Source organism: Rhinoraja longicauda, chromosome 27, assembly GCF_053455715.1.
Source record: "Rhinoraja longicauda isolate Sanriku21f chromosome 27, sRhiLon1.1, whole genome shotgun sequence".
In the NCBI taxonomy this organism is placed as follows: Eukaryota; Metazoa; Chordata; class Chondrichthyes; order Rajiformes; family Arhynchobatidae; genus Rhinoraja; species Rhinoraja longicauda.
In genome coordinates this window covers 12,173,065-12,197,666 of record NC_135979.1, presented here as the reverse complement: position 1 = coordinate 12,197,666, position 24,602 = coordinate 12,173,065, and the positions used below count along the sequence as shown (strand labels likewise).

The 24,602-nt window shown below is 43.0% G+C and overlaps 1 protein-coding gene across 2 annotated transcripts in view; it reads left to right on the top strand.

Annotated features, from left to right (window-relative positions):
- mfsd2ab (MFSD2 lysolipid transporter A, lysophospholipid b) overlaps positions 1 to 18,330 on the top strand; it is a 59,295-nt gene extending 40,965 nt beyond the window's left edge. For both annotated transcript variants that reach the window (XM_078423424.1, XM_078423425.1), the window contains 8 exons: positions 91 to 181; positions 6,009 to 6,130; positions 7,924 to 8,007; positions 10,340 to 10,423; positions 12,222 to 12,334; positions 14,263 to 14,406; positions 15,769 to 15,945; positions 17,977 to 18,330. In XM_078423424.1, the coding sequence (XP_078279550.1) occupies positions 91 to 181; positions 6,009 to 6,130; positions 7,924 to 8,007; positions 10,340 to 10,423; positions 12,222 to 12,334; positions 14,263 to 14,406; positions 15,769 to 15,945; positions 17,977 to 18,031 (870 nt within the window). In that variant the 3' untranslated portion in view covers positions 18,032 to 18,330. The remainder of the gene's footprint in view (positions 1 to 90; positions 182 to 6,008; positions 6,131 to 7,923; positions 8,008 to 10,339; positions 10,424 to 12,221; positions 12,335 to 14,262; positions 14,407 to 15,768; positions 15,946 to 17,976) is intronic.
- The last annotated feature ends 6,272 nt before the right edge of the window (positions 18,331 to 24,602 follow it).

Genomic DNA, 24,602 nt, shown 5'->3' with positions numbered 1-24,602 from the left:
GAATGTAAAAAGTAAGGATTTCTTGTGCATTTATATAACTTATCTGGAATCATCACATGATTGATCCGTACACTTCTTCTCTTTGAACAGAAAAGTGCATACATGATGGCAGCCGGAGTTATTGGTGGTGTGTATATTCTGTGCACCATCATTTTGTTCGCTGGAGTCCAAGAAAAAGAGGGTAATTATTGCCTGTTTATGAATGAACGTAACGCAGTCACTGTATCCAAAGGGAAAAAAAGTCGATTTTTGCTTTGATATTTTGAAGAAAAATTCCACTGCCTTCAACAGCAAGCACTTTATTCCATAAGCAGTTATGGGGTTGAGTCCCACTGTTGAGGCCTCTGCAACACAAAGCTCTGGAGAGACTTTGTAGCTCAGTGGTGTGGGTGCGATATACCATTGAAGGTACACCACAAGGTGCTGGAGTACCTCAGCGTGACAGGCAGCATCCCTGAAAGACGTGGACAGGTGACCTTTCGGGTTGGGACCTTTTAGATTTAGATTTAGATTTAGATTCTACAGCGCGGAAACAGGCCCTTTCGGCCCACCAAGTCCGCGCCGCCCAGTGATCCCCGCACATTAACACTACCCTACACACACCAGGGACAATTTTTACATTTACCCAGTCAATTAACCTACAAACCTGCACGTCTTTGGAGTGTGGGAGGAAACCGAAGATCTCGGAGAAAACCCACGCAGGTCACGGGGACCTTCAGCCTCAATATAATTCTAGCCTGAAGAAGGTTCCAGACCCAAAACATTGCCTATCCATGTCTTCCAGAGATGCAACCTGACCCACTGAATTATTCCAGCACTTTGTGTTTTATGCAATATTCCAGCATCTGCAGTTCCCTGTGTCTACAATGTTGAAGGTACTGCTTTCAGATGATGCAATGGACTGGATGCAAATAACCCCTCGACGCAATTTCTGAAAAGAGCCAGACAATTACCGTAGTTCTCCAGGCCAATATTTACTCAGTTCAAATGTTAAAGCACGTCAGGTCATGATCATGTTGATAGGGTGACACCTTGCCATGGACAACTTAGAAGTTTCCTATCTCGACTCCGACCACTCTTCAAAAGGACTTTATTGCCTATAAAGTTATGAAAGGTGTCACACAATTAGGAGTCACTTCTTTTAATACTGATCTGTCATGTTTTTTAAACATAGATGGATACTAGTGAAGTATACATAGATTTGTATTTCACCTGATTTTTATTTTTTTTGCGTTAAGCTTGCAGCAATATGCAATAGGCTCAGTGATCATTCAAAGTTGCGTCCTTGCTTACTCCCCTTACTTAAAGGATGGCACGGTGGCGCAGCGCCAGAGACCTGGGTTCAATCCTGACTGTCTGTACTGAGTTTGCGCATTCTCCCCGTGACCATTGGTTTTCTCCGGGTGCTCCAGTTTCCTCCCACACTACCACAGACACACAGATTTGTAGATTAATTTGGTTTGGTAAAATTACAAATTGTTGCTCTCGTGCAGGATAGTGACTGGGTGATCGCTGGGTCGGCGTGGACGGTGGGCTGAAGGGCTTGTTTTCATGCTGTATCCCTGAAGTCTCTCCCTTCCTTTCATCCTTGCCATTCTAATTTTCCGTTTACTGTCTTTTTTCCTTTTTGCTGCAAACTCTCGATCTCTGCATTCTCTCCTTCCACCTCCCTTCGCAAAGCATCTGTTGTGTATTTGGGTTCCAGTGTGCATCACCATCTACAGCTGACCACTACCCTGCTGACCGCTGTTCAAGCATAATCAAGAACTGTTTTTTTAAAATTCAGTGTCCTTAAAAGTTCCCTGGCACATTTGTCTTAAGTCGGCAGCACATAAATAAAATATGTGCAAACGCTGCTTATGGGATCCTGTTGTGATGGAAAATTTAATCGTAAAACCAGCAGCAGCAACGACATTGCAGGAATAAAATGCAAAATGCCACAAGGACTGTGTAGAATTAACACATCTGTTTGCTCTTTCACGCTGAGTTGGAATGAATGGCTGCCTCCTGCACTGTAAATTTCTATGATTCTTAAGAAGAGTTTTGAGTACATTTCATTGTCGCCATTTCAGATTGTTTTCACTCTCTCTCGCAATGCCCCTACTTTAATTTGAGGAGTGACAGTGCCCAGTGAAGTTAGTAAAGGCTGAAGTGTTAAGATATAACAAATGAGACCATTTTCAGTGAAGGACACAGAGCTGGAGTAACTCAGCAGGTCAGGCAGTATCTCTGGCGAACACGGATCGGTAACGGTTCGGGTCCATTCCTCAGACTGAGCAGGGACAGGTGGCATATCGGGTCGGGACCCTTCTTCAGGTTATTTTCTGTGACAGACTGGTTTACTGCCCAGTTTTAGCCTGAGGGGAAAATACCTTTCACTGTGATTTAAAAAATCAAGATTGATCAGGCATAATTGCCAAAATCTCGCTCTGTCAACATGGCAATGGGAGCATTCCAAACGAGCTGCTGGCTTGCGATGGGGAATGATGCAGTCCTGCAGGAGGCCCCTCAGCTCTCTGCCTGTGCCAGTACTGCGAAATTGTGAAGGAGAGGTTGTATTAGATTATCCACTTCAAGGACTAATGTATATCCCCTGTGTAATGGCATTCATGACATTGCCTTCACTAGGTTGAAAATGGGACCTCAATGGTTTGCATTCAGTAACTTTAAGAGTTACATAAGTGCATGAGACAATCCTTTTGAATTCTTTGGGAATGTACACAGAGTTCTTTTATTCTTCCCAAATGAACACAGACTGTTCACCTTGCGATACTTAAGCAGTATTTAATCAACGAGGCTTAAAACATTTCTCTTCATGTTGCTCTCTTTAATTGCTCTGTTAGTTAACAGACTTGGCTTTCAAGGTAACTGTTTAAAATTTAACTCTCTTGTACAAATATTAAACAAACAGGCTCTTGACTCCTTTGCCATTCAGAGTCACTTGAAAGGGAGGAAGAGATGATGAAGCAGGTCCTCTGGGCCTTGTGCAGCCTAATTTGGTATCCATTGTTGTCTTAGTTAAGTGATTTTAAGCATGTGCATTAAACTTGTGTCAATTCCCTCCTTTATCTCAAAACAAACAACAAAGTGGACGTGTTCCTGACAGCATTTTCTTTTAATAGTCTCAATTTTCTAATCTAATTGCATGCAGAAAACTGCGGCTAATTTCCTGTGCTATAGTCTGCTCATATCCAATTTCTTTAAAACAGTTTTTTGAAGCTGCTGCTATCTTTTGAACCCAGTAGCAGGTGATGTGGTTAGCCTGGCTACATGAGGCCTTTTTCAGGTCCGTGAAATTGGCAATACATGGGGATCCAGCATTAAACCAGTGGATCTATACTGTGATGGCCCTTCGGCCGAACTCGTCCATGCCAAACCAAGGTGCCTCGTCTAAGCTGGTCCATCTTGGCCCATATTCTCCCAGCCCCAAACCTTGCCTATCCTACCTAGTACCCGTCCAAGTGTCTTTTAAATACATGATTGGTAGCAGGGGAAGCTGGAGTAACTCAGTGAGTCAGGTAGCATCTCTGGATAAGCGATATTTTGGGGCGAGACCCTTCTTTGCCTGAAGTTGGGTCTGACCCAAAAGATGCTGCCTGATCTGCTGAGTTACTCCATCACTTTGTGATTTGTTTGAGATTCCAGCATCCCCAGTTCCTTGCGTCTCCATGTAGATCCATACTCTGAGTCGTTGTGGACATTTGGGCAATTTGTGAATTTGTATTTTGGTCCATGAAAAAAACAATTGCTGTGATGAGCTCCAGGTACACTTTTATATCGATTAAATATGTTGAAATGAAGAAAGACTGGGTCAAGTAACATGGCCAGTGAAGGTTATGGGCACTGCACTGTTACTGAAACTCTAACCGAAACAAAAATATGATGTTATACCTCTGTGTGGCCCAAACAAATCTTTGTGGCCCAAACAAATTGTAACGGCATCAAATACTAAACAAGTGACAGTAAATAGTCATACAACACAAGATACACCCTTTGGCCCAACTCCTCCATGCCAAACCAAGTTGCCTTATCTAAGCTGGTCCCATTTGGCCCATATTTCCCCCCAAACCTTTCCTATCCTAGTACCTGTCTAAGTGCCTTTTAAATACAGGGTTGGTAGCAGGGGAAGTAAGAGGCATGGTGTCCATGACAGCATGATTAGCACGCTTTGGTTTGTTGAGGGTAGTGATAAGTGGCAAAGAAACAACTAGATAAGATTTTCACTGCATGTCACACCTGGATTAGATTACACCCATTTTCTGCAAATTGAGTTAATGGCAAACCTACCCAAACTGACATAAATGATCTAATTTCCTCCCAAATGTTGTTTGGATAAACAAAGCATTCTGCCAGGGTTTAGGAAAGACAAAGAAACAAGTAACTCACCTCCATATTCTGGTAACCATTCAACGTTGAGCTAAAAAGAACCGGACTTCACTGTGTGTGGTCATAACTATAGAATGCCAAAATATCAAACCATTATTTTCTACATGACTTCAATCCCCTTTTCTGTCCAAAGAGAATGGTGTTCATATTGTAGAGCAGTTTTACATAGATGTAGGGCAATACTTTCCAGGAAAAAAAAACAGGGAAGTGATTTGCAAAAGAATAGAAATTATAATGCAGATGTTTTGCATTGAATATTTAACATGTCCCAAATTATTTTGAGGGAAATTTTATAATAGATTAACACCTTTTAAAAGAGCACACAAAGCATTTACATACTTATTAAACATTTATATTGGAACAGTGTAGCATTAATTTCATTATTTTTCACAGTAAAATTTCATTGGTGAATGAGCTGCAGCAATGCTGCAACATGACTATAATTCATCATCTGGAAGTTGAAAAGCAGGCTGTTGATATCTAAGTGATTGTTTCTGCAACTTCCTCCATTTCTAAATAAACTGCAAGATTAGTTTAGTTTAGAGATACAGTGTGGAAACGGGCCCTTCAGCCCAACAAGTCCATACCACCCGTTCACACCAGTTCTGTTATCCCACTTTCCCGTCCACTCCCTACTCAGTAGATGTGATTTACAGAGGCCTATTAGCCTACAAACCTGCACCTCTGGGATGCAGGAGGAAACTGGAACACCCAGAGGATATGTACTTGTACCTCAGCTGCCTCCCTTGGCAGTTCGCTCCATGTATCCACCAACCTCTGTGTGAAGAAATTGCCCCTCAGGTTACTATTAAATTGTTCTCCTCTTACCTTAACCCTATGTTCTCTGGTTCGACTCCCCCACTCTGGATAAAATATGTGCATTTACCTTCTTTATTCCCTCAGGATTTTATACATGCAATATTAATTGACACTTTTCTTTTGCTGAATTCCATTTCTTCTGTTGGTTGCTTTGGGAATTTCTCAGCAGAAAGATTAACTTCTTCACAGGGAAGATAATTCAGCATTAGTTGATGAACATTATAACAGCCGCCATTACTGCCATCAAAAGTGTTATCATCAGCATACTTTATCACACAGTGGCCATCTTCCTTGCCTGTAAAAAGCACAGGCTTAATTAAACTTAAAATTTACCATGGTGTGCTTTTGTTTTCAGAAGATCATGCAAATTGGTGAAGAAAATGCATCTTCTTTGGAATTACGCATTATGGTTAATGTACAGAAACCTGCTTTAGCTTCATTATAAGACAACTTCAGTTCAAATGGAAAGATCTAAAAGATCTAAATAACTTCACTTCATCTTGCATTGAATAGTTGTCAAATCAGATAAAACTGCACAAGCCAAACGATTACAATAGATAGAGTGAAGGGAAAGGTACAGAATATCTTAATTCTGTGTATCTGTCAAATAATTAATACTCTGAGGTGGAGATGGCGGATAAAGGAGTAAGCCACCCTTAAATGAGGGACCCAAACCTAAGAAGCAAATGTTATGGACTCTGGAATATTGAAATAAAGTAAAGGTGATGTGGGACCTGAAGAGCATAGCTTATGTGAGTTGGTTTTAACTTCATTTCGATTTTTTTCTTTATTTCTGTACCTAGATCCACACATTAGAAAGACACAAAAACCGTTCTCGTTTTGGAAAGGGTTGAAACTCGTCATGAGCCACGGACCTTATGTGAAGCTGATCATTGGTTTCTTGTTCACGTCATTAGCTTTTATGGTAGGATTTTTTTTTTTTTTTCAATGTTCCAAAAAATCTATCGTGATATCATTCTGTGCATCTTGTATCTGTGACTCCTAAATTCTGCAGGGAGTATGTCCAGCTGCAGCTCCTCTCCTCTCCCATGGGCAGGTGGGAACAGCAGCTGGGAAATTGAAGATCATACAAGGGTATAGAAAGAAAGGGTGTAATCAATCTGATGGGATTATACTATGGGCCTCCCAGTAGCCAGTGGGAGATAGCGGGACAGATACCGAGACAGATTATGGAAAGATGCAACAGGGTTGTCATGGTGGGTGGCTTTTAACCCCCAATGTTGGCTAGGACAACTTTAGTACAAGAACCTTCAACAGAGGATAATTAGTTTTAAGATAGTCATGAATAAGGATAAGTCTAGATATCAGGGAAAATACTATATAGGGGAGGGCACTTTACTACATTATGAGAGAGGAGCGAGGAGGAGTAAATTGGGAGCATTTGTTATTAGGCATGTCCATACCTGACACGCAGGTCATTTAAAGACCAGCCGATCAAAGCTGCAATATGACTTCCTGACTCTTGTCCTCAATGCACCAACCGATGAATGCTCAACATATCACTGGAATCAGAGTGTACAGAGACGTGGAAACACAGTTTTAGCGATTTAAACTAGAATCTGGGCCCTAACATGGTCCAGGTTAGCCTGGAGGGATAATTAATTCAAGAACATTAGACATTGGAAGTTAGAGATGAATTAGTGGCTAAAATGACATCCTTTTTGTGCTAATGTAGAACAGGGAATATTACAGGAACTGTAAGTGCTCAGCATAAATACCACCAAATATTATTTGTAGATTTAGTTCAGAGATTATTCGGGACAATCCTGGGTATTTGCTTTTAAGTAATCTGTGACTCTTAAGTAATCAATAACTTAAATTCAAATAACTCAATAAATCCTCGCAGAACTGCATGAGGGGCAGACCAATCTACAAATAGGTCGCTGCAGTGGGATTGGCCAGGCAAATTACAGCTGTGCCTGCGTATAGAAGTTGGGAGGTCATGTTGCCGTTGTACAAGACTTTGGTGAGGCCACATTTAGATTATTGTGTTTAGTTTTGGGCACCGTGTTATAGGAAAGATGTTGTCAAGCTGGAAAGGGTACAGAGAAGATTTATGAGGATGTTGCCAGGACTCGAGGGTGTGAGCTATAGGCAGAGGTTGAGTAGGCTGGGACTCTATTCCCTGGAGCGCAGGAAGGTGAGGGGTGATCTTTTAGAGGTGGCTAAGATCATGAGAGGAATAGATCAGGTAGATGTTGAGAGTCTCTTGCCCAAAGTAGGTGAATCGAGGACCAGAAGACAAAGGTCTACGGTGAAGGGGAAAAGATTTAACAGGAATCTGAGAGGTAACTTTTTCACACAAAGTGTGGTGGATGTATGGAACAAGCTGCCAAGGGGTGTAGTTGAGGCCGAGGGACTATCCCAACATTTAAGAAGCAGTTGGACAGGTACAAGGATAGGACAGGTTTGGAGGGATATGGACCAAACGCTGGCTGGTGGGACTCATGTAGCTGGGACATGTTGGCCAGTGTGAACAAGTCGGGCCGAAGGCCCTGTTTCCACACTGTATCACTCTGACTCAATGTAAGGTGAGGAAGTTGAGGGAGGGAAAATGAAAGGAAAGTGGGACATTTTCATTTGTTGCTTCCGCAAAGAAAAAAAACACACTTAAGGGTCAAGGGTTCAGACACTTGTTTTGTTATATATTCATGATTTGTATAAATTTATTTTACACAAAATATGTTCTTCTTTTAGTTGCTGGAAGGGAATTATGCATTGTACTGTTCCTACACTCTGGGCTTCCCAAACGACTTCCAAAATATTCTGCTGGTTATCATGGTAAGAATCAGATGATGTTTGTGTACAGGACAAAGTTTGTGTATGGAAAGGAAAAAACAAAGTCATTTAAGCAGTTCACTGCCACAATGAACTAATCCCAGAAGCAATGTGTAGGAAGGAACTGCAGATGCTGGTTTAAACCGAAGATAGAGACGAAAAGCTGGAGTAACTCAGCGGGTCAGACAGCACCTCTGGAGAAAAGAAGGTCTTTTCTCCTGCAATGCTGTCTGGCCCGCTGAGTTACTCCAGCTTTTTGCGTCTAATCCCAGAAGCAAGTTGTTTTAAAATAAACCATTTCATCAGAAGTGTGCTCAAGTTGAAACATCTCACTTCCAAAAACTTTCATTCACCTCAGTGTGTAAAATGGAGAGTGAGCGTTCCACACAATGGCGACAGCCATAGAGTTGCTGCCTTACAGCGCCAGAGATCCCAGTTCAATCCTGACGATGGGCACTGTCTTTATGGAGTTTGTACGTTCTCCCTGTGACTGCACGGGTTTTGTCCGAGTGCTCTGGTTTCCTCCCACATTCCCAAGAATTGCGGGATTGTAAGCTAGTTGGCTTCGGTTAAATTTGTAAATTGTCCCTAGTGCGTAGGATAGTGTTAATGTACGGGGATCGCTGGTCAGCGTGAACTCGGTGGGCCGAAGGGCCTGTTTCCGTGCTGTATCTCGAAACTAAAATAACTAAACCAAAAATAATTAAACCAAGCTAAAGTGGTGCTTTATCCAGTTTTTTAAAATTGCATCTGCTAGCCATAGCACCAGGACAGCTTGAGCTGCAGAGAAAATGCATGGGTGTAGAATATAATGAATTCCTTCATTAGCCTTTTAAACCTGCAGAGTTCCCCAAACTTCTATAATTTCTAAATGTGCTTAAGTAGCATAAGATTATAATGAACAACTTTGCATGGCCAACCCCGTTCCTTTCAGTTGTAAATAGAAGCATCTGTATTTAGCAGATAGTGGAGAGGTCGTGGGTGTTCTTGAGCTGAACAGTAATGTCTTTGTTGTGGTGATTCCCAGTCCGCCCGACACAGAGAGATGCATGTGTATTCTGTTAAACCAACCCCATTGAGTGAGAGACACTTTCTTCAGTGAAAATAATGCTTTCAAAAGTGCCCGGCTGAATTCAAAGCTGAACAAAAGTTCCTAGAAATCATTGAAATTCAGAGTAAGGGGCACTGAGTCCCAGCTCGCCAGTGTCTGGAGTGCATGAACACTTGTGTATTAGCTCTCCCGGGAGCAGAGTTGGCGACCTTTTCATAGTCCTCCAGTATTCTGATCTTCATTATCATTTCTCAATAGCAGTTTTATAATGGTCAGTTCACACGCAATGCTTTTGGAATGAACACAATTTTTCCAAGGACCTTATGCAGATAAGTGTGCATTTAGTTAAGCACACAATATAACTGTCAGCACCAGATTGTTGTGGGTCGATGGGAGGAGTGGGAGACCAGTGGCGAGGAGGCTGTGCCTGCATTTGAATACTGCAGGTTTGTCCCTGTTTAAAAACATTCCATTTAAACTAGGGTGGGGGGAGGGGGGGAGGGGGGGAGGGGGGGGTGACAGGAGAAATCCTGGCAGTGATTCTTATTAAGAGATGCTGCAAAGACATTAGTCATGGGAAAAGGGAGGGAGTTGTAGTGAACTCCATTCTGTTGAGGTTCTGTCTTTCAAATGATCGTCAGTAACCACAGGCAGAAGAGAAAATGAAGCTTTGTCTTGAACAAAGTCACATTAATTCTATCGGGATCTCTACTTTTACAGGATGGGCTTATACTGATTTCTTAGATGCAATCTGTTCTCAAAAACTTAGTGATGGTTGAATAATCCTGGAATACTTACTCCCTTATGCAAACAAACAGTTTGACTGGTGGCCAGGCTGTAAGATTGGCAGTAGGTGACAGGCCCATATTAAGTAGAAAGTTAAGTATTGCCACTAATGTCAAGTAGCAGAATTTATTACATTAATAGCAGAATATTACATTTATTCATCCTGTTGCTTGTGGTTATGGTGATAATAGTATCAAAAATAGACATTTGGAAAGTGCCATTCCACTTTAGAACTGAATGTAAGAATGCTGTTTCAGCAGATAGGGACTGTACTCTGTTCTCTACCATTTCTGCAAACACAAAACCAGCATCTGCAGTTCCTGGTGTCTACACTTTCTAACGAGCTTGCTTTTCTCCCAAGTCAGTCTTTTAAAGACCAGATGGTCACTTTACAAACTGCATTGTGCTGCCCTAATGATTCACCAGTGTACGATTTCAAAGTCCACGTATCCAGACCGGTGATGCAATAAGCAACAGCTTCACTTTTTTTCCCCCCAGCTTTCCGCAACATTGACCATCCCTTTCTGGCAGTGGTTTTTGACCAGATTTGGCAAGAAAACTGCAGTGTACGTCGGCATCTCTGTAAGTTTAACCACAGCGCTTATTATGCAGTGGGCCTGTGAAAAATGTTACTGCTCGCTTTTAAAGGGTGTAGATAAGGATTAACAATGGCCACAAAGGATGAAAGTAGAGAATGGTGGACACACAGATTTTAGTTTCGTTTATTGTCCTGTGAAACGAGGTACAGTGAAAAGCTTTTTTGCTGCATGCTATCCAGTTGGCTGGAAGATTATACATGATTACAATCAAGCCATACACAGAGTCCAGATACAGGATAAAGGGTCTATATCTCCATCTATATCTCTCGATTATCTTTCCCCGCGGGACTCTCAGTCTGAAGAAGGGTTTCATTGCGTAACGTCACCTTTTCTCCAGAGATGCTGTCTGACTCGCTGAGTTACTCCAGCTTTTTGTGTCGACCTACACGATAAAGGGAATAGGTTTAGAAAAGTGGAGCAATTGTAATGAATGATTGCAGATCCATTTCTGGGACCAGCACGCAGTGAGTCGCTTGACTTCAGCGCCCTCTTGGGTTGCTGATATATTGGGAAACGAATGTTCACATTCGTGGCTGATGATCCTCATGGCCAGAATCGTTATATTGAGGGGAAGTGATGCGTTCAGTCATCCACGTGGAGAGTGTACCCTTTGGCCCTCAGTCTGTGCAGATTAGAGAGAAGGCTGAATATTAATGGGATGGAGCGTTGTGGCGGTTGTTTATTTCTAATTCAATGTGCAAGATATTCTGAAGAAGGGTCCCAATCCAAAACATCACCTGGACATTTTCTTCAGAGATACTGAGATACTGCCTGACCGACAGAGTTACTCCAGCACTTTGTGTCTATCTTCAGCATGCAAAAAGATTGTTGTGTTGGCTGTTTTTTCAATTCATATTAAGTAAAAGATTGCTGTCACAATTAGAGAAAGAGTTATCTGTCAGCGTCTATTATTGTCCTTTAATGCGCTATTATTTTGTTGTTCTCTCTGCAGCACTAGGAAGAAATAAATTAGACCCCTTTCTAATGTACCTTTCTAATGTACCTCGAACAAATCTACAATTGCCCAATCTCAGAATTAGTCAAATGATCAATAATAGGGTCAGCATCGGTCCTGATAACGATCAAGATAAATAATAATATAGAGCCAAACGTGCATCAGGTTACACAGTGCAGTCAAATATCTGAATTGTGTTCTGCTCTATCGCCAATTCAAGGTTGTCGACGTGGAGGTTAGTGTTGTAAAGGGATCGATTTCCATCTGCCCTCTTTCAAAATGTTATCAGATCACTTCGCTTATTTAGAAGTTGCTTCAAGGCCCACTAGTGACTTAACCAGCAATGACTGCATTAAAGTTAAACAATTCAAATGCAGTTCTGGTAATTTCCACTAGAGCTTACAGTCCCACTCTTTACCCTTCAAATACTGAATCTACGTTTAAGTGCTTGGTCAAACTCTCTCCATTTTTAATTCTAGAGATGATGTGAAGCAACGTTATTTTTTTCTTATATCCGTTACATCCTGATCCATTCCATGGTTGACCAGTTTTGTCTGACTCTAGATGAAGACCCAAGTTTACCACTTGCTGGCTGTGTCACTTCTGCTCAGTTTAATGAATGTGAGGTGACTGGCTGTGAGCACAGTGGTGGGAAAACTGGACCATTGTGTCTGTGTTACCAGGGCTCAAAGGAGAATAGGGAATAGCAGAACAATAGTTTTTGGATCTTGGCACCATTGCTGCATTCACAGTTAATTTATGCAGTATTCCCTTGGCCGTCATTAGAATTCTAATGTCAACATGTTTTTGTTCCGCTCCTTCGCAGTCGGCAGTCCCTTTTCTCATCCTGAACGTTCTGGTGAAGGCCAACCTAATCGTGGCCTATGTCGTGTCATTTGCCTCTGGAGTGAGCGTGGCTGCTGCTTTCCTGTTGCCATGGTAAGTGAAAAAATTCCCAGCAACGCCCGACTGTTGTGACTGGCTTTGTCGTTCTGCTTCAGTAGTAGACCCACTTGGGCAGCTTACCAACCCCAACAGTAGGATCAGTCTGAAGAAGGGTCTCGACCCGAAACGTCACCCATTCCTTCTCTCCAGAGATGCTGCCTGTCCTATCGAGTTACTCCAGCATTTTGTGTCTACCAGCAGTATGAATGTTGATTTCTCTCATTTCAAATGACCCCTGCATTCCCTCTTCACCCCCCAACCTAGTCATCCTTCTAATTCCACTGTTCATATCCTTGTATTCCTTCATTATCATTTCTTCCCCAGCCATCAGTGGGCCATTATGGGCTCCACCCTCCCTTGGTCATGCTTTGTTCTGGCCTTTACTTGCTTCCAGTTCCTTCCCCTCGACTTTCAAGTCTGATGAAGGGTCCCAACCTGAAACATCACCCATCCTTTTTCTCCAGAGATGTTTGCCTGACCCACTGAGATACTCCAGCACTTTGTATCAATCTCTGCTCAAGCATCATCTCAAACTCATTGCAGAGCTTTGCTGGAAGAAAGCGCCCTGTTACATTGTCACCTTATTGTGCGCCCTTGTGAGAAATTTGCAGTGGGCCTAAGCAGCGAAGCTACCAAGTGGAACAGCTTCCATTACAGCAAGAGATGTGCTGTCGTTATGTTTAGCTTTTTCATTTTGGAGATAAAGCGCGGATACGGGTTCTTCGGCCCACCAAGTCCGCGCCGACCATAGATCCCCACACGCTGACATTATCCTACACATGTTAGGGACAATTTGTCAATATTACCACGCCAATTAACCAACAAACCTGTACGTCTTTGGAATGTGGGAGGAAACCAGAGGTCCCAGGCTAAGCCCACGCAGAAGAACGTACAAACTCCGTGCAGACAAGCACCCAACGTTAGGGTCGAACCCAGGTCACTGGCACTGTAAGGCAGTAAATCAACAGCTGCACCGCCGTAAGTAACCCTTGATTAGCTCTTTGCCGATGATTAGCAAGCTGATGGTGCCAGTGGGCACCATTTTAAAGGAGGTTCTGCGTTACTCGCCCACAGTAGCTGGGCTCTGTGAGAGGGCAGTGCCAATCATTTCACTCCTGCAAAACAAAGGCATTTTACGCAATCTCTTCAGCACCCCCACCAGACTACTCCTGAATTGATTGAATGCTCCACATACCTGAGACCTCATGCTTCGTGATGATTAAAAATACCAGTTTCATTAAAGGATAGAGATTCCTACCTTCTCCAGGAAAATAATGATTAGTGTACATGATCATTAATTGAACTTTATCAGAATTGCAGGTTTTGTTCCACATTAAATGAAAATCATTTTGAACTGAGAAAAACCAAATAGGGCAGCATGTTAATCAATCTATTTAACATACTAGTCTTGTTTCTTTTTTGTTAAAATATTGGATAATGAATGACGAAGCCTGAATATTAATTGTAGTGGTTTATTATAAATTCAATATGCAAAATATTCTGGCAGAGATAGATAGATTCTTGATTAGTACGGGTGTCAGGGGATATGGGGAGTATGAGGGAGAGATAGATCAGCCATGATTGAATGACGGAGTAGACTTGGTGGGCCGAATGGCCTATTTCTGCTCCTATCACTTACTTAATAAGGGTCCGAACCCAAAACGTCACCTATCCATTTACTTCAGAAATACTGTCGGCTGAGTTACTCCAGCACTTTGTATCTGTCTTCCATGTGCAAAAGATTGTTGTGTTGACGATGTTTTAATTTACATTCAGTCAAGTAAATGAAAATGAATAAGAATTCAGATGCCTTTTCAAGATTTCACCATTTACAAATACTGGTGCTTTAAAACTGTAATTAAAACCCATTATGTCACTCTATATTCAATGTTAAACATATTCCCCGTTTGCCCTCTTAACAGGTCCATGTTGCCTGATGTTCTTGATGATTTCAGACTGAAGAATCCAACCTCCATGGGGCATGAAGCGATTTTTTACTCCTTCTATGTCTTCTTCACCAAGTTTGCATCTGGAGTGTCCCTTGGAATATCCACACTGAGCCTCGAGTGCGTACCTTTGATTTACTCTCACATTTTAGAATATGATACCTTGAGACGTACCTTTAGAAGGGATGAGGATGAATTTCTTCAGCCAGAGGGTGGTGAATCCAAGGATTTCATTGCCATGGGCGGCTGTGGAGGCCAAGTATTTGGGTATTTTTAAAGTAGAGATTGATAAGTTCTTGATTTGTAAGGGTGTCAAAGGCTACGGGGAGAAGGCAGAGATTAGTACTGGTGTCAGAGGTTATGGGGGGAAGGCAGGGGAATTGGGTTAGGCGGGAGAGATAAATCCGCCATGGTTGAATGGCAGTTTAGACTTGATGGGCTGGATGGCCTAATTCTACGCCTGTCACTTATGACCTAGGACCTAAGGGAGGAGAATGGGGTTGAGAAGGAAAGGTAGATCGGTCATGATTGAATGGCGGAGTAGACTCAGTAGACCGAATGGCCTAATTCAGCTTCTATCAATAATGAAGTAGAGCTGGATAAAGAAACTAGATGAGGACAATAACTGGGACCCTTGAGAATGCAGATTCTGCATGTTTAATTTGAACCCCAGCTTTAAAATAATACTTTAGGGGGCTGACATATTAGCTTGTAAGCAAATGTACAGTTAAGTGTGATTTGGGATTGAACTTGGGCTAATTAAATATTAGCTGAAAGTAATATTTTAAACCTGAAATTTGTTGTGGAAAGGCTCCAAATAGGTCATTATGAAATTATATTCTGTTTCACACCCCGATGTACCATTTTATTTGGGGGATATAATAAGGAAATTTGTATCATCACTCAAACTTAGTCATTCCACGTTATTAGTATCCGGATCATAAGAAATCAAACACACATGGTTTCCTTTGATTTGATGATATTTTTTTATCACCCTTGAAAACGATGTCTTTGGCACTCCTTTTAGCTTTAATTTATTGTCTACGCAACTACATTTTTTTTTTCCATTGGAACCTAATCAGATGTACAGCACTTTGGTCAACGTGGGTTGTTTTTAAATGTGCTCTACAAATAAACTTGACTTGATTTGCAAAAAAAAATAATTCAAGATCTCAAGGTTTCAAGGTCAGTTTATTGTCACAAGTACCAATGTGAAATTTGAGTTACCATGCAGCCATACTAAGTGAAAAGCAACAAGACACACAACCAGATAAAAGTTAACATAACCATCCATCACAGTGGATTCCACATTCCTCACTGTGATGGAAGGCAATAAAGTTCAAACTTCTTCCTCTTTGTTCCAGTAAATTTTCGACTTGTATAGCGATTTCATCTTAACTAAGATAGCTTCTTGGATATCCTGCTTAAAGCTGTAGTAAGCAACCACTGGGACTCTGTTTTCATTATATTTTCCTCGTATAGTTTTGCAGGTTACCTGACCCGAGGATGTGAACAGCCTGATGCAGTGCATCTGACCCTGAAGATGTTGGTTGCCCCAGCACCCATATTCTTAATCATACTGGGATTGATTCTTTTTAAATTGTACCCAATTGATGAGGAAATTAGAATGAAGAACAGGAAAGCACTCGAAGATTTGCGGTGAGTTTGTGAATTCACTTTCATTCTTGCCTTTACCCTTTCTTGACTTGGAATGGAATGGAATACTTTATTGCCACATGTGACAAGGCACAGTGAAAGTCTTTGCTTGCATACCCACGTTATGCAAATCCATTAGTCTCCCGTAAACCTCGGGCAGCCTGGTCCTGAATTCCACTGCCATCATCCATTAAATGAAGACTGGGGTGCAGCAGTAAAAGTAACTAAGACCATCAGTGCTCGCCATTCTTAAAAAGTAAACTGGATGAAGTGTTGGTACTTAATGCAGTTAAACGTGGCATTTGAGAATTTGCTGTCCCAGATTCACTGTCACATGAGAACTGACTAAGATTCTGCATTTAAGCCTCTGGGAGGGTGTGACGTTTTGATATTTACCCACTAGATATACACTTTAGGGCATTGCAGTGGTTTGGTCCTGACCTCGGGTGCAGTCTGTGTGGAGTTTGCACATTCCTCCTGTGACCACATAGGTTTCTTCTGGGTGCTCCAGTTTCCTCCCACATCCCAAAGACATGTGGGTTTATAGGGTAATTGGCCTCTGTAAATTGTCGATAGTGCTTAGGGAGAGGGATGACAGAACTAGTGGGACAGGTGATTGATCCTATGCCATATCTCTAAACTAAACTAAAACGGAACGTGTCAACGAGTGCTGCTTATATATTTTAATAGCAGTCAATAAAATCAAATACTAGTGGGCATAGCTTTAGCATGAGAGGAGTAAACTTTAAAGGAAATGTACGGGGGAACTTTTTTTACACGGGGTTTGAGTGCCTGTAACACGCTACCAGGGCTGGAGGTCGAGGCAGATATGATCGTGGCATTCAAGAGGCTTTTGGATCGGCACATGGACACACAGGGAATGGAGGGATATGGATTATACATGAGTAGACATGAGATGGTCTTGGCATCATGTTCAGCATGGACACTGTAGGCCGATGGGCCTGTTCTTACACTGTACTGTTCTATGTTCAAATTCTTGACCTGATACAGATACAGGTGAATAAGCCAGTTCCACAACTATGAATATGTACAGAATTTTCATTTTTTTAAAACGTTGGATTACCTGCACCTGCAGTTTTGTGTTTTGGTTTTATAAAGTTGCAGAACAAAACCAGTTTGATTATCGTGCATTGCATACCATTGTCTAACCTGATTGTTCCAATGGTCTTGTCCACCAAAGTTGCTGTACTTGGTCGTAGAGTCATGCATCATGGAGACAGGCCCTTCGGCCCAACTCACCCATGCCATTCAAGATGCCCTATCTATGCTAGTCCCATTTGCCCACTTGTGGCCCACGTCCTAAACTTATCCTATCAATGTACCTGTCCAAGTGTCGTTTTAATGCTGTAACAGGACCTACCTCTTCTGGTAGCTTGTCCATAACTTAAGGGTAGCCACAATGGAAAGAGTGACTGAGCAGATATTTGCTGTTTCCACGACTTGTCTAACCTGGGCTTTCCGAGTCATTGGTCATGAATTGCAGCTTTTAGAAAATGACATGGTTGTACTTGTATTGTTTGGCTTTACCAATTGATGTAGGTTTTTGTAAAAATGGGGGTGATAGTGTGGGAGAGAGGACTGCACAACAACCAAAAGTCTTGAATATGGCAGACCTGCATTAAGCGTTTCTCTGGCAACACAAAGGCAGCACGGTGGCATAGCGGCAGAGATATTGCCTTGCAGTGCCAGAGACCTGGGTTCGATCCTGACTACGGGTGCTTGTCTGTACGGAGTTTGTACGTTCTCCCCTTGACCTGTGTGGGTTTTCTCCAAGATCTTCAGTTTGCTCCCACACTCCAAAGACGTACAGGTTTGTGGGTTAATTGGCTTGGTTTAAAAAAAAAGTTAAATTATCCCAGGTGCGTGTAGGGTAGTGTTAATGTGTGGGGATCGCTGGTCGGTGCAGACGCAGTGGGCTGCAAGGCCTGTTTCCGTGCTGTTACTCTAAACTAAACACAAATTGTGTGCTGAGTGACGACTTACATCATTGTTGTTTTACTTTCTTCCTTGCAGAGACGATGACCAGCTTTCACAAACAGATACAAAGGAACGCTGCAGCATTGTATAACAAATATTTGCAGATATGAAAAACTATTTTTGTACAGTGTACATTGCATTAAAATATGAAAACAACACGCCACCCACAGAAGACCGACATCCAAACATATGGATTCAAGCTAACCTTTTCCACACTGTTTAATATGTTTACATTCTATTCGTACTGAACATAGAATTTGTACAGTGTATATTGTTCTAATTTAGAAAGCTGTACAGATAGCTTGGTCTAATGTAAATTTATATAAATCTCAATATCCTGTATATATTTGAATTAAAATATTAGTTGTCAATAAAATATTAAATCACTGACTGATCTCTGATTATTCTGGGTTTTGACATGGACACAGCGCACTAATTTACAGACTGCCTTCCCAAAGTTTATTAGTTTAGTTTAGTGATACAACATTGAAACAGGCCTCTTCGGCCCACCGGGTCCACGCTGACCAGTGATCCCCGCACATTAACACTATCCTATACCCACTAGGGACAATTTTTACATTTACCAAGCCAATTAACCTACTTTGGAGTGTGGGAGGAAACCGAAGATCTTGGAGAAAACCCATGCAGGTCACGGGGAGAACGTGCAAACTCCGTACAGACAGCACCCGTAGTTGGAATCGAACCCGGGTCTCCGGCGCAGCATTCGCTGTAAGGCAGCAACTCTACTGCTGTGCCACCGTGCCTCCCTATTATTTTTAACATCATAAGATTGGGACAGATTTAGGCCATGCGGCCCATCAAGTCTGCTCTGCCGTTTGATCATGGCTGATCTATTTTTCCCCCTCCACCCCATTCTCCTGCGTTCTTTGGGTAACCTTTGACGCGCTAATCTAATCAAGAATCTATCAATCTGTTTTTAAACTACCCAATGACTTGGCCTCCACTGCCATCTGGAGCAATTTTTTTCCATAGATTCACCACCCTCTGGCTAAAAAAAAAAAATTCCTCCTCAACTCCATTCTAAAGTTGTATCCTTCTATTCTGAGGCTGTGCCCTCTGGTCCTAGATTCTCCCACTACTGGAAGCATCCTCTCCACTGTCACTCTCTCTAAGCCCATTATCCCCATTCTTTGCGTGCTCTCTATAATTCTGTCCTCAACTTGTGTCATTATAGAACCCAGCCTTAGGAATTAAAATGTTGAATAAGAATCCATAGAATGATTGCTAATCATATCCCTTTTCTAAATCCACTGATCCCCAGTTTTATCTCCCAAGTTCACTGTAGCCTCAAAATACTCCAGTTTTACTAACAGAATTTCCCCCTCTTAAATCTTTTTGGTGTTTCGCAAACATATTTGAAGAGACGCATAACTAGATCCAAGTAACAGATTTCAGAATATCCCCCTCATACTACAAATGGGCACGACAAGCTCCCTCTTCCTCCCTCCTTTCATGAGTGACATGTTTGTTTGTCACCCTTCAATCTACAGGATCATTTTATAATTTATTAAAATCAATGGGTCAGAAGAAATCTGAATTTTCATAATATGTCATAAGTGATAGGAGTAGAATTAGGCTATTCGGCCCATCAAGTCCACTCTGCCATTCAATCATGTCTGATCGATCTCTCCCTCCTAATCCCATTCTCCTGTCTTCTCATAACCTCTGGCACCCGTACTAATCAAGAATCTATTGCCGTAAAAATATCCACTGACGGCCTCCACACAGCCTTCTAAAGACATTTCTCCTCATCTCCTTCCTAAAAGAACGTCATTTAATTCTGAGGCTATGACTTCTAGTCCTAGACTCTCGCACTAGTGGAAACATCCTCTCCACATCCACTCGAAGCCTTTCACTATTCTGTATGTTTCAATGAGGTCCCCCCCTCATTCTTCTAAACTCCAGCGAGTACAGGCCCAGCACCGACAAATGCTCATTATATATTAACCTACTCATTCCTGGGATCATTCTTGTAAACCTCCTCTGGGCCCTCTCCAGAGCCAGCACATCCTTCCCTGTTAAGCCATGATCTTCAGTAGATTCATTGCATTTCAAACCCATTCATGTTTGTCTAAATACATTACAAACACGAATCTCTTAATTTCCCAGTCTGAACCAATCCCCACTTTCCAAAATGTGGGCTGATATAAGGTATGTATTTAATTGTACTATGTTTAGCTTTCCCCTTAATTTTTCCTGCCCTTGTCTGTAAGGGACAAATATCTCGCTCTCTCTACATTTTAAATATCTTTAGCAGCTTGGAATCACACAGCATGGAAACAGGTAATGCAGCCCAACTTGCCCATGCTGAGCAAGTCCCATCAGCACTAGTCCTGCCTGCCTGCATTTGACCCATATCCCTCTAAACCTATTCTTTCCATGCACCTGTCCAATGTTTCTTAATCAGTGTGATCTTTATCTTCAAAGACTGCAGAGTCCCAGTAACTTTCATTGAGCAATTTTCCTCACCAACTTCTACAGATGCGGCAGAGAAAGCATTTTATCGGGATGCATCACAACATGGTTTGGGAACAGCTCCACCCAAGGCCGCAAGAAACAGCAGAGAGTCGCGGACGCTGCTCAGACCATCACGCAAACCAGCCTCCCTTCCATTGACTCCGCCTGTACTCCACACTGCCTCAGCAAGGCCAGCAGCATAATCAAGGACCAGTCTCACCCCGGTCACTCCCTCTTCTCCCCTCTCCCATCAGGCAAGAGGTACCAAGGTTTGAATATGTATACCTCCAGATAGCACCTGCCTCAACCACCTCCTCTGACAGCTCGTTCCATAGGCCCACCAACCTTTATGTAAAATAGAAAGTTGCCTTTGGGTTCCTATTAAAACTTCACCGCACCCCACCTCGCCTTAAACCTGTATGATCTGAACAATCTTAAGCTTGTATGATCTGTTTTCACCTTGCAGTGGTTTCTTGCTCCAATTCCTAGACCATACTTTGTACACTTTTAAAATCTTCCCAATTTGCAAGATTATGAATTTGTTATGTTGAATATTAGCAACATCTATCTTTTATTTTCAGCCATGTTTACACTGTGTCCCTTGCTATTTTATTTCAAATCTCTGACATGCTAATCTTTTCCAGGTAATTGGAGTGCAAATATAGGCAATGAGAGAGCAAACCATTAAATAATACATTAAGAATATCAGAAGCAAACAACTGCAGATGCTGGTCTATACCAAAGATAGAAACAAAATGCTGGAGTAACTCAGCGGGTCAGGCAGCATCTCTGGAGAAAAAGGATGGGTGACGTTTTGAGTCGGAACCGTTCAGAAGACTCCTGCACCTATTTTCTATGTTTCTATGTTTCTATGACCATTTTCATCTCCAATGAGAATGAGCCTGTCTCCTGACCCATCAGTACTGTGAAGGTACCTTCCAACAACCAGCATCACCTTCCTTGGTATGGGGTCGCTGAAGTGCAAGAAGGCAGCAATCAGAAATGGGGAGCTTTGCATGGGAGGCTTTGCAATCAGGCCAAAGGCTCCCTCACAATGTCAGGAGTGCACGGTTGCCTCTGAGAACGTGGGCATTGAGGGCTTGGACTGCAATAACATGGAGTCCACAAAGAATGAGCACAGGAGTAGATGATACCACCGCTTTAGCCTGCTCCCCCATGCAATAGGATCATGCATGATGTCAGTTTTTGGCCTCCTCTAGTTTGGTGACTCATCTCCATTACTTCATGCTTAAATGTGATTAATGATTCTACAGATTCCACTCTGTGCTAAAGAACTTCAAAGAATCACAGCCCACTGGGGAAAATAATTTCTCATCTCAGTTGTTAATCAGAAACTACAAAGTATTTTTCTCCATTTCTCCACCAGGGGGAACATCTCCACAGCATTTGTTCCTGCCAGACAACAGGATATTTTATGGACAGAAAATGTGTAGGAAGGAACTGCAATGTTTTGTTAAGGCCACCTCTCTTTCCCCTAAACCTGAGACAGTATTGGTCCAATCTACTCAATGTTTCTCTCAAAGCAATCTTTATCTTCAAAGACTGCGCTGAGTCCCAGCAATTTTCATAAGTAATTTTCCTCTCCAAGTTCTACAGATGCGCATAGAAAGCATTTTATCGGGATGCATCATAGCATGGTTTGGGAACAGTTCCATCCAAGACCGCAAGAAATTGCAGAGAGTTGTGGACGTGGCCCAGACCATCATTTAAACCCTTCCATTGAGTCCATCTACACTTCACGCTGACTCAGCAAGACCACCAGCATAATTGTGGCCCAGTCTCACCCTGGTCACTCCCTCCAGATTCAGAGACAGTTTCTTCCCAGCTGGTATCAGGCAACTGAACCATCCTCTCACCAACTAGAGACGGGTCCTGACCTCCCATCTACCTCATTGGCATCCTTCAAACAAGTTTTAATCAGAATTTACTGGACTTTAACTTGCACTAAATGTTATACCCTTTATCCTGTACCTGTCGGTTGGGTGGGCAGCATAGTGCCACAGCAGTAGAGTTGCTGCCTTACAGCGCCAGGAACCGAAGTTCAATCCTGACTACGGGTGCTGTCTGTACAGAGTTTGCACGTTCTCACCGTGACCTTACGGGTTTCCTCTCGGTGCTCCAGTTTCCTCCCACGTTCCAAAGTTGTGTGGGTTTGTAGGTTAACTGACCTTTGTAAATTATCCCTAGTGTGTAAGATAGAACTAGTGTATGGGTGATCGCACAAAGTGCTGAGGAGAGATCTAGCTGGCTGAGTCCTGAAGGATACGGCTACCAAACTGGGTCTGTGGCAGGTAGTCGGCGTATGCACAAAGGTAGGTGGATGATGGAAATCAATCGTTCCCAGCTCCAGCACATCACTCCAGTTTCTCAGCACAACGTCCCAGCCCCCACCATCATTGGCCACTTCATCAGTGACCAGATGGCACAGTGGGGCAGCAGTAAAGTTGCTGCCTTACAGCGCGAGAGACCTGGGTTAGATCCTGACCATGGGTGCTGTCTGTACAGAGTTGGTATGTTCTCCCTGTGACCCCGTGGGTTTTCTCTGAGTGCTCCAATTTCCTCTCACACTCCAAACTCGTACAGGCTTGTAGGTTAATTGGCTACTGTAAATTGTAAATTGTCCCTAGTGTGTAGGATATGCTAATGTACAGGGTGATCGCTGATCGGTACGGACTCGGTGGGCTGAAGGTTTGGATCTCTAAAGTAAAGTCTAAAGTCTAAAGACCTTCCTTCCTTTATAATGTGGGGAGGTTCACTGATGATTTCAAAATATACAACTTCTCCGCAAAGGAGTCTGCATGCAATAACACTGGGATGATATTTAGGCATGCTCTTTCAGTGACATGTAATATTCCTAGCAACAATATCCCAGGGAATGACCATTTTCATCTCCAATGAGAATGAGCCTGTCTCCTGACCCATCAGTACTGTGAAGGTACCTTCCAACAACCAGCATCACCTTCCTTGGTGTGGGGTCGCTGAAGTGCAAGAAGGCAGCAATTAGAAATGGGGAGTTTTGCATGGGAGGCTTTGCAATCAGGCCAAAGGCTCCCTCACAATGTCAGGAGTGCATGGTTGCCTCTGAGAACGTGGGCATTGAGGGTTGGACTGCAATAACATGGAGTCCACAAAGAATGAGCACAGGAGTAGATGATACTACAGGGTAGCAGCAATTAGCAGCAGAGCAGCAGCCAGCAGCAGCTAGCAGCAGCTTGGGTAGTATTGTGTGGAGATAGTAAGGAGTAAGACCTGTGTGATCTCCCGGACAAGTTTCGATCGCCTAGCTTGGGGTCGGAGAGGAATTTCCCAGATTTTTTTCCCCAAATTGGCCAGGGTTTTTAATCCGGTTTTTCGCCTCTCCCAGGAGATCACTCAGTTCTTTTGGGTGGGCGGTTGGAGCGGGTGGAGCAGCGGCCGGGCGGTAGGTTTGGTAACCGAGCACGGGGCTTTGTTTGGAGAGTATGAGTGCCAGGGCAGTTTATTGTTCTGGGTGTCGGATGTGGGGAATCTGGGAGTCTGATAGTCTTCCAGACATCCACATCTGCGCCAGGTGCGATGAGATGGGGCTCCTAAGGGACCGTATTAGGAACCTGGAGCGGCAGATTGATGACCTCCGTCTGGTTAGGGAGAGTGAGGAGGTTATAGAGAGGAGTTATAAAGAGGTGGTCACTCCAAGACCACGGGAGGTAGACAAGTGGGTCACGGTTAGGGGGGGCAAGGAGTAGAGGAAGGGACGAGAGAGTACCCCAGTGGATGTACCCCCTTGTACCCCTTGGCAATAAATACTCCTGTTTAGGTGTTGTTGGGGAGTATGGCCTACCTGGGGGCAGCGACGGCGCCCGGGCCTCTGGCACGGAGTCCGGCCCTGTTGCTCAGAAGGGTAGGGAAAGGAAGAGGAGAGCGATAGTGATAGGGGACTCTATAGTGAGGAGGTCAGATAGGCGATTCTGTGGACGCAGTCGGGAGACCCGGATGGTGGTTTGCCTCCCTGGTGCCGGTGTCCGGGATGTGTCTGAGCGTGTCCAGGATATCCTGAAAGGGGAGGGAGAGGAGCCAGAGATCGTGGTACATATAGGTACCAACAATATAGGTAGGATAAGGGAAGAGGTCCTGAAAGGAGAATTTAGGGGGCTAGGAAGAGAGTTAAAAAAACGACTAGGTAG